The sequence below is a fragment of the Myotis brandtii genome, unplaced genomic scaffold, assembly GCF_000412655.1.
Source record: "Myotis brandtii unplaced genomic scaffold, ASM41265v1 scaffold1733, whole genome shotgun sequence".
Lineage (NCBI taxonomy): Eukaryota > Metazoa > Chordata > Mammalia > Chiroptera > Vespertilionidae > Myotis > Myotis brandtii.
The window spans coordinates 721,105-731,258 of NW_005356400.1; the positions used below are offsets into that span (position 1 = coordinate 721,105).

Consider the following 10,154-nt stretch of genomic DNA (forward strand, 5'->3'; position numbering starts at 1 on the left):
CACCACCATCACCACCACCATCATCACCACCATCACCACCACCACGACCACCATCACCACCATCACCACCATCACCACCACCACCACCACCACCACCACCATCACCATCATTACCACCACCATTACCACCATCACCATCACCACCATCACACTGCCCTTTAGTTTTTATTCTCCCTTTTGCATGTCATTTTCTTTGGGAATTCCTTTTTGTTTTCCCAAGACTGGGTGAATGCACCTCTGTGTGCCCAGACTGTAACCAAAAAGGCCTGTTTATTGTTCTGCCATAATTGTGTGTTCTCATGTCCGATTCCCCTGCTGATGGCACGCTCTTGACGGTGGGGACGTTGTCCTTCATGCCACTGTGGCCCCAGGACCTTCCTCGTGATGGGGCTCAGTTAGGTTTTCAGAATGAATGAATGTGTGCGCGAACGGTTGACGTTGTCACAGTGTGGCGCAGGCTGTGACAATGACACGAGCGTGGTTGCAGGTGTGTGGCGCGGCTAACGCATGCGTTCTGTTGCAGTCCTCGGATGTCTGTGAGCAGATCCTGAGGGTGGTGAGCAGGTCCGGGCGGCTGGAGGAGTTGGTGTTGGAAAACGCTGGACTGAGAACGTGAGTATTTCCCTGCACATGGGACTCTGTGGCTTTAGAACGTCTTGTCATTTCCTCTAAAGATAAGATACAGTTAAGACGAAAAGGTGGGCTCCTCACATAGAGAACATCCTGTTTCCCTTCTTCAAAAAGCTCCCAGAATCCCTAACATCGGCACCGAGGCCACGGATTTCATAACCTCACTTGCCGTGACCAAAAAGGCCTGTTTATTGTTCTGCCATAATTGTGTGTTCTCTTGTCCGATTCCCCTGCTGATGGCACGCTCTTGACGGTGGGGACTTTGTCCTTTATGCCACTGTCTCCCCAGGACCTTCCTCGTAATGGGGCTCAGTTAGGTTTTCAGAATGAACGAATGTGTGTGCGAACGGTTGACGTCATCACAGTGTGGCGCAGGCTGTGACAGTGACACGAGCGTGGTTGCAGGTGTGCGGCGCGGCTAACGCGTGCGTTCTGTTGCAGTCCTCCGATGTCTGTGAGCAGATCCTGAGGGTGGTGAGCAGGTCCGGGCGGCTGGAGGAGTTGGTGTTGGAAAACGCTGGACTGAGAACGTGAGTATTTCCCTGCACATGGGACTCTGTGGCTTTAGAACGTCTTGTCATTTCCTCTAAAGTTAAGATACAGTTAAGACGAAAAGGTGGGCTCCTCACATAGAGAACATCCTGTTTCCCTTCTTCAAAAAGCTCCCAGAATCCCTAACATCGGCACCGAGGCCACGGATTTCATAACCTCACTTGCCGTTGTGTCATGGGGCGTGTTTGGTGGTGCCTGGTGTGTGGGCCCTTGAGCCAGACACCTTGCGGCCTTGGGCAGTTAGTTTGGACTCTCTGTGCCTCAGTCTCTGCGTCTTTGAAATGGACTTAATATTAGCACCTTCCTTACAAAATTACAGCTCAGGGTCAATGAGGTAGTTTATGGAAAGTGCTGAGGAAGCATCTCCCATGTTCTGGGTGCCGGTAGTGATCCGTGTCACTGACGGTAGTTGTAGTGACAGCCTATTGCACGTTATTTTACCACTTTGCTTTGATCTGTTTGGCCATTGGCCTCCCTTTTCCGATTCACACTTACCTCGCCTGCACCTCGTGGTTCCGACATCCAGACCCAAGCCTGTGTGGGGCGTGTGGAGCTGGAATCTGCTAGAACAAGGACTCTACTGCTAAGTGGGGAGGGGTGGCAGTTTCATAACCACAGCCCTCAGTGCGTTATTTTAAGTGAAACACATCTAAAATAGCGATTTTAATTTTCATTAGAATATGGTGCTGGCAATTGCAGCCTTTAAACTCCACAATTCGAGCAGCTGGGTCTGCATTTGTGGGTGCTGCTCCACGTTATGGAGGGGCCGACGCATACTGTCAGCAGCGTCCTGAAAGTGTCCATTTTTTACACGTACACCAGAGGCCCGGCGATCAGGGCCGAGCGGGGCCTTCCGGCTGCCGGCGGGGCCTTCCTTCATTCCGCGCTGCCCCTGGTGGTCAGCGCACATCTTAGTGAGCAATCAGACTCCCGAGGGGACACTGCGTATTAGCCTTTTATACATATAGAAGATACTTTTATTGATTTCAGAAAGGAAGGAAGAGGATAGAAAGACAGAAACATCAATGATGAGAGAATCATTGACCCAGCACGCCCCACACTGGGGATTGAGCCCACAACCCGGCCATGTGCCCTGACCGGGAATCAAACTGTGACCTCCTGGTCCCTAGGTTGATGCTTCACCACTGACCCACACCGGCCAGGCCTGCGATTTGTCTTTAATGGGGCAATGACAAGATTTTCTCTCTGCTTCGGAGTGAGGCGTTGGCCATCGGAATGAACCATGTTTGGGTGTGACTGCGGATTCTCTGATGAGGATTCATACCCTCATGTGGGGAATGGATTGGGTGCTAAGAAATATGCGACACCCAGAACCCGCTGGGAAGAAAGCGTCTCTGTCGCTTTGCCTCCACCTGTTCCTCCAGCTGTTCCAGCTGTGAGGGTGTGAGCCGTTCTGCACCTCGTGGTCCTTCCTCTCACTGTTGTGTTTGTCTGCAGAGATTTTGCACAGAAACTGGCCAGTGCGCTCGCACATAACCCGGGCTCAGGACTGCACACCATCAACCTCTCTGGCAACGCGCTGGAGGACCGAGGTACCCGGAGTCTCGGACCCGCGCTGCCGGCCGTGAGCGGGCGGGGAGGTCACTGCAGCCAGGCCCGGGGAGTGGGGAGCAGACCGGCTGAGCTGTGATTACGGTCTTTTTTTCTTTTTTTAAAGTATATTTTTGTTGATTTCAGAGAGGAAGGGAGAGGGAGAGAGCAATAGGAACATCAGTGAGGAGAGAGGATCATTGTTCAGCTGCCTCCTGCACGCCCCACACTGGGGATCGAGCCGGGGACCCGGGCCTGTGCCCTGACCAGGAATCAGACCCGGGCCTCTTGGTTTATAGGTCGATGCTCAATCCCTGAGCCGCGCCGGCCGGGCTGTGTTACGCTCTAAGGGCTGCTTGTGCTCTCGCCGGCTCCTGGCTCTCACACCCGTTGGTGGGAATGCTCACTGTTGGCCGCCCCTGAGCGGGTGGCTGGGAATCCACAGCACATCCAACGGAGTGGAAAATACTTATAGAAATCTCCATCGAGGGGAGCGTTGCTAAGGATTTATTGAAGAACTCAGAAGCAGATTTGCACAAACATGAAAATTCTCATAATCCCCTTTTCTTCTTTCCTTTCTCAGGTGTGTCCTCTTTAAGTGTTCAATTTGCCAAACTCCCAAAGGGATTAAAACATTTAAATTTATCTAAAACCTCATTGTCACCTAAAGGTACTGTATATCTTATTCACTTTATGTCTGTGATGTTCTCTACCTTAAATAGTTAGAATCATTGCTCAGTCCTATGTCTGCATTTAAATATACGTGTTACCGCCTGGCAGGGGCTCGGTTGGAGCGCGTCCCGTACACCACAGGTTGCGGGTTCAGTTCCCAGTCAGGGCACATATACCTAGGTTTTGGGTACAGTCCCTGGTTGGGGCACATATGGGAGGCAACCAATCCACATTTCTCTCTCTCCCCTTCCTTCCTCGCTCTCTAAAAATCAATGAAAACATATCCGCGGGTGAGGATTAAAAGACTAATAAAGTAAAATACAGGGTGTCCCCCGAGATGTGTACACACTGTGACTAATTACAGAGGCAGTGTTTGTGGCAGACATCGCCTTTCACAGTGCAGGGGACCAGGTGTTGATGTGCGTGTGCACTTTTCCAGCTTCCCTTTTGTTCCTGAGTGACTCGGACCACTTCTCCAGCGCTCAGCACGGCTGCCGTATCAGCAGCAACCTCCCTGCTTACATATTTTTAAAGATAGTTTTTTATTGATTTCAGAGAGGAAGGGAGAGGGAGAGAGGGATAGAAACATCAGCGATCAGAGAGAATCATCCATCAGCTGCCTCCTGCACGTCCCCTTCTGGTGATCGAGCCCACAACCCCGGCCTGTGCCCTGAGCAGGAATCGAACCGTGACCTCCTGGTTCATAGGTAGACGCTCAACCACTGAGTCACGCCGGCTGGACAAAACAGTTTTTAAAAGCGTTCCTTGTTCTTGCAGCTTCAGAATAACTCGGATGAAGCGGTCCTTGTAAGCTTTTTGTGCAATTTGCCCGGCATTTGTATTTCAGTTCCGGGAAAGATGGATAGTCATAGCCCCTAATTCAAGAGAGATTGTTTCTTCACCTCCCCATGCCGCCCCTCTGAAGTTGGCGGGAGGACGGTTCGCAGGCTCCTGGGCCTGTCCTGCCGGCTGCCAGGCCTGGGCGTGGGCCATCTGCCGCCCTCGCTCCAGCTGCAAAGCCTCCAGCGCTAACTCACAGGAGCGCCCGGCCCATAGGGTGCCCCATGCAGCGCGGCGATCTGCGCTCAGTGGGGCTGGGAGCGGGTCTGGCTCCTCCATCCTGTGTTTTTGGATTTCCTGCTGCTCCTGTGCCCATGAGCCCCGCCTCCCGTGGAGGGGCCTCAGGAGGGGGCGGGGGAGCCTTGTCCCGGCCACGGCATGACACTGGGCGCGAGGCTCCCGGAGTCGGGGCAGATGTTGGCCGCCCGCCAAGTGCCGGCGCCTGCCAAGGGGGTGTTGTGCTGTGGAGACCAATCCGACCTGTTCCTTTTTGGAATTTATTTGTTAAGGTTGTCAGACCTCACTGAGGACATGGTTTTGCATGATTTTCTTGATGAGAGTCTGGTGTTCTCTGTATGTTTAGGACTCAGTTGTTCCGTTACGGAACATATATGAACAGTCCCAGCAACAGGGCGGCTGCAGGAGGCTGGCCATTCACACAGGCATGGGAACCTTCTGTCTGCCAGGGGCCATGTGGATATTTATCACATCATTCTCAGGCCACACAAAACTATCAACTTAAAAATGAGCCTGCCATACTTGGTCAAACATTGAATTAACTCACCCCTCATGCCTTGGCAGGGCCAGACCAAATGGTTCTGCAGGCCTTACACGGCCCATGGCCTAGATGTTCCCACCCCTGCTCTATATCACTGTGGCAGCAGCCGGCTCCCCTCCTGATCACAGAATGGCTGCAGAAGCCCCAGAAATCAAGCCACGCCAGCCAGGCCCATTTGGATATTTATAACATCATTTGTGGGCCATACAAAATGATCAACTTAAAAATTACCTGCTCTGTTTGGTCAAATTATTTAATTAACTCACCCCTGTTGCCTGGGCAGAGCCAGGCCAAATGATTTCTCGTGACTTCTACGGCCCTTGGGCCGGACGTTCCCCACCCGTTTAAACATCGCAGGTGTTGCCTCCAGACAGCGAGCGAGCTCTGGCCTTTGCAGGTTCCTGATCTGACAGACGAGTCAGATCCGCGCCTCTCAGGGCAGCCTCTTGTCTGGCATCGCTGCTCTCACTGCTCTCACTGCCTCTCGCTGGCCCGGCTGCGGGAGGCTGACAAGTCGGGCCGGACGTTCCCCACCCATTTAAACATCGCAGGTGTTGCCTCCAGACAGCGAGCTCTCTCTCGGCCTTTGCAGGTTCCTGATCTGACAGACTAGTCAGATCCGCGCCTCTCAGGGCCAGCCTCTCGTCTGGCATCGCTGCCTCTCGCTGGCCCGGCTGCGGGAGGCTGACAAGTGGCCGGGGTCCCAGAGCCCATGCTGTCCTAGGGGTGGGGGGTGCTGTCCTTCAGGATCTGAGGGTCTGTCACAGTGAACCCTCAAGCAGCTCTGACCTCCTCCTGGACTTGAGCTTCCGGGACTGTCTGGGCACCGGATGGGCTGTTACATGACCCGACCCCAACTCGTATAAACATTTCGTGCGCACTTCATGAGTGTGGGGCGGATGGCCGCGACGTTCCTCCCCGAACTTCAGTGAAGTATTCCTCTGCTCCCGTCTCCTCTGCGCGCCCAAGAGCGGACTCGCTGAGCAGTGGCTGCGGGACTTTACCGACACACCCCGGAGTCGCTTGCTTGTAACTCTCAGCTCTTCTCCCCGAGCGAGCGGAGCGAGCGTCTCCGGGCTCCGGCGGGCCTGGCCCTGCCCTTGTCGTGGCCGAGGCAAAGGATAAAGCCCCCTTTCGTTTCTCTTCAGGGGCAGCCTGGGATAGTCAGGAATTTACTGCAGAATTAGAAACAACATTATCTGTAAAAGTATATTCCATTTAGCCCAGCAGGCGTGGCTCAGTGGTTGGGCGTCGACCTATGAACCACGAGGTCACGGTTCGATCCCTGGTCAGGGCACAGGCACGGGTTGCTGGCTCCATCCCCAGTCCCTGGGCCCGATCCCCAGTGTGGGGTGTGCAGAAGGCAGCCGATCAGATATATATATTTTTTGAAAAGTATACTCGACTTAGAAATAGCCGTATTTCCAAATTACACAGTGAGAACCTTGGAGTTTTAGTAAAAACACAAAATGCTTCGTAATAGCCCATGTCCTGTGATCTGAAGAACGATTACGATTCTCTGACCTCTACCGACCCCAGCGAGTGAGCAGCATGTTCTGGGCTCCCCATTGGTGGTGACCCCGCCCAGACCCTGAGCCGTGATAAGGAGGGCAGGTTAGAGCCCTGCCCCCGCTCCTGCCCGGCTCGCAGGCCTGCCTCCCGACCTGCTCCCCCTCACTTGGCCTCTGCCCCCTGGGGCCCCTCTTGGTTTCCTTGTCTTTGATTTCAGAGAGGAAGGGGGCGGAGAGAGAGACATCAGGGATGAGAGAGGGTCACTGATCAGCTGCCTCCTGCACACCCCCCGCTGGGGATGGAGCCTGCAACCCGGGCCTGTGCCCTGACTGGGACTCGAACCCTGACCTCCTGGTTCATAGGTCAATGCTCAACCACTGAACCACATTGGCTGGGCCTAGATCTCATTTTGTTTCCTCGACATTGAGCCGAATCTTCTCGCTGTTTCAGGGGTGAACTGCCTTTCTCAGTCACTCAGTGCCAACCCGCTGACCGCCACCACCCTCACGCACCTGGACCTCTCAGGGAACGCCCTTCGCGGAGACGACCTCTCGGTGGGTGCCGCCGTGGCCATCGCTGTGCCCGTGAGCCCGGGGAGTGTCTGACGGGCTTTCTAGCCCGTGGCCCCCGTCTCCTTGAGCGGGGCGCCCTCGCCTCGTTTCATCCTGAGCTCGGGAAGCATTTATAGGAAGTTTCAGAGCCTTCCTTAATTAAAGTCACGCAGGGGTGAGGGGAGGCGTTAGGCCTTGCGACCCCCCGAGACCCGACGCGTCTTAGCTGCACAGGAGCTTAAGAACAAGAATGTTAGTAGGACTATCAAGGGCTCTTGTTGGATTGGGCGGTCACCAGGGATGGGAAGGTCATTGCGTTGGACAGAGAGAGAGGGGAGCCCGAGGGTCACATTCGCGGTCCTGACCCATTCCCTGTTCACGAGCGACGGCCACCAGGCGGCTCTTCGTCTCCCGAGAAAGGTCGTCCACGCTCCGGAATGATGAACACGGAGCCAACCAGGCAGCTGGGTCACGTGCAGCAACGGGAGCTGTAGCCGAGGTTCCATCCGGCCTTGTTTTTGCTGACGCATAATTTTAACTATTTGGATTTTTATTTATTTACTTATTTTTCTCCCAAGGAAGATAATATAATGCCATAAAATTCTGCTAATTCTTGGGAAAACTGGAGGAGGATTCTGGGAGATTTGGGCAAACTGATGTTGAGTATTAACTTGCAGAGTGTGTGTGTGTGTGTTTCTAGATCCTAACGTGTTTGCTGCTTGTTTTTGATTTCAAGCCCATGTACAGTTTTCTGGCCCAGCCCAACGCCCTTACCCACCTGGATTTATCCGGCACCGAATGCGCCCTGGACATGGTAATGGCTTTCATTGCTGGGGGAGGTTTGAGGGCTTTCTCACTGATGCGCCCCTCGGCCCCGGCCCCTGAGACACCTGCCCTCGTCCCGCAGGTCTGCGCGGCTCTGCTCCGAGGCTGCCTGCAGTACCTGGCCGTGCTCAACCTCTCCCGGACCGTCTTCTCTCACCGGTAGGACCGCGTGCTGCGGGCGCTGTCTTTCAGGGAAACGTTGTGTTGTGGCTACGGAGTGGTAACGGGCGGATGTTTCTCGGGAAGGAAGGAGGCCTGAAGTCACTTTTCTCTGAGAGCACCAGGCCCGGAGGGGTCAGGTGTCGGGTCTCTCCCCCGAGTGGGATGCTCTTGTCCGTGAGCCCGGCCGCCGTGAACTGAGCGAGGATGGGCGTCTCACCTGGGACAGGCGCTCTAGCCCAGGGAGGGCTTCACCCGCGGCTCAGCTTCTCTGACGACCTTCCTTTAACTTAATTAGCTTACGGACATTTTGTTTCTTTTTTAAAAATAGGTTCTTTATTGATTTCAGAAAGGAAGGGAGAGGGAGAGGGAGAGAAATACCAGTGGTGAGAGAGGATCTTGGATCGGCCGCCTCCTGCACGCCCCACACTGGGATCCAGCCTGCAACCTGGGCCTATGCCCTGAATAGGGAATCGAACCTTGACCTCTTGGTTCATAGGTCAATTCAACCACTGAGCCACACTGGCTGGGTCATTTTTTTCTTCTTTATTTTATCTTTAAATTTCTACTGAGAAGATCGCTGATTTGTGGGTTATTTCAGAGTCTGTGAACACGCGTTTGGCCTTTTGGGAGTCGGGTGCTGACTTGGCCGGGGTGACCCCAGGTGACCCGTGTCTGTCTTTCAGGAAAGGGAAGGAGGTGCCGCCCTCCTTCAGGCAGTTTTTCAGCAGTTCCCTGGCGCTGACGCACATCAACCTCTCGGGCACCAAGCTGGCGCCCGAGCCCTTAAAGTGAGTGGTTCGCGCGTTTTCTCCGCAGCTTTTCCAGCCCCGCTGGTGGGTGTCAGCGTGCTGGGGAGGGGCAGACGCAGAACCCTAAGGCCCACGAGGCCCGACGGGTGTCTTTTCACTTCGGGGCACAGAAGGAAATGATTCATTTTTTAAAAATACATCTTGATTTCAGAGAGGAAGGGAGAGGGAGAGAGAGAGAGAAAGAAACATCAATGAGGAGAGAGAATCATGGATGGGCTGCCTCCTGCACCAACGGGAGCTGTAGCCGAGGTTCCATCCGGCCTTGTTTTTGCTGACGCATAATTTTAACTATTTGGATTTTTATTTATTTACTTATTTTTCTCCCAAGGAAGATAATATAATGACATATGAAATTCTGCTAATTCTCTTGGGAAAACTGGAGGAGGATTCTGGGAGATTTGGGCAAATTGATGTTGAGTATTAACTTGCAGAGAGTGTGTGTGTGTGTGTGTGTTTCTAGATCCTAACGTGTTTGCTGCTTGTTTTTGATTTCAAGCCCATGTACAGTTTTCTGGCCCAGCCCAACGCCCTTACCCACCTGGATTTATCCGGCACCGAGTGCGCCCTGGACATGGTAATGGCTTTCATTGCTGGGGGAGGTTTGAGGGCTTTCTCACTGATGCGCCCCTCGGCCCCGGCCCCTGAGACACCTGCCCTCGTCCCGCAGGTCTGCGCGGCTCTGCTCCGAGGCTGCCTGCAGTACCTGGCCGTGCTCAACCTCTCCCGGACCGTCTTCTCTCACCGGTAGGACCGCGTGCTGCGGGCGCTGTCTTTCAGGGAAACGTTGTGTTGTGGCTACGGAGTGGTAACGGGCGGATGTTTCTCGGGAAGGAAGGAGGCCTGAAGTCACTTTTCTCTGAGAGCACCAGGCCCGGAGGGGTCAGGTGTCGGGTCTCTCCCCCGAGTGGGATGCTCTTGTCCGTGAGCCCGGCCGCCGTGAACTGAGCGAGGATGGGCGTCTCACCTGGGACAGGCGCTCTAGCCCAGGGAGGGCTTCACCCGCGGCTCAGCTTCTCTGACGACCTTCCTTTAACTTAATTAGCTTACGGACATTTTGTTTCTTTTTAAACAATAGTTTCTTTATTGATTTCAGAAAGGAAGGTAGAGGGAGAGGGAGAGAAATACCAGTGGTGAGAGAGGATCTTGGATTGGCCGCCTCCTGCATGCCCCACACTGGGGATCCAGCCTGCAACCCGGGCCTGTGCCCTGAATAGGGAATCAAACCTTGACCTCTTGGTTCATAGGTCAATTCAACCACTGAGCCACACTGGC

General features: G+C 54.1%; 2 protein-coding genes across 2 annotated transcripts in view; both read left to right on the forward strand.

Annotated features, from left to right (window-relative positions):
• Positions 1-10,154, forward strand: part of LOC102261942 (leucine-rich repeat-containing protein 16A) — a 97,996-nt gene that overhangs the window by 45,582 nt on the left and 42,260 nt on the right. Inside the window, exons 10-16 of the mRNA XM_014537145.1 lie at positions 524-612; positions 2,641-2,735; positions 3,317-3,403; positions 6,986-7,089; positions 7,823-7,900; positions 7,994-8,070; positions 8,757-8,861. Coding sequence (XP_014392631.1) covers positions 524-612; positions 2,641-2,735; positions 3,317-3,403; positions 6,986-7,089; positions 7,823-7,900; positions 7,994-8,070; positions 8,757-8,861 — 635 coding nt within the window. The remainder of the gene's footprint in view (positions 1-523; positions 613-2,640; positions 2,736-3,316; positions 3,404-6,985; positions 7,090-7,822; positions 7,901-7,993; positions 8,071-8,756; positions 8,862-10,154) is intronic.
• Positions 9,313-10,154, forward strand: part of LOC102256761 (leucine-rich repeat-containing protein 16A-like) — a 1,098-nt gene continuing 256 nt past the window's right edge. The window contains exons 1-2 of the mRNA XM_005863146.2: positions 9,313-9,456; positions 9,550-9,626. Of these exons, the coding sequence (XP_005863208.1) occupies positions 9,382-9,456; positions 9,550-9,626 (152 nt within the window). The 5' untranslated portion in view covers positions 9,313-9,381. The remainder of the gene's footprint in view (positions 9,457-9,549; positions 9,627-10,154) is intronic.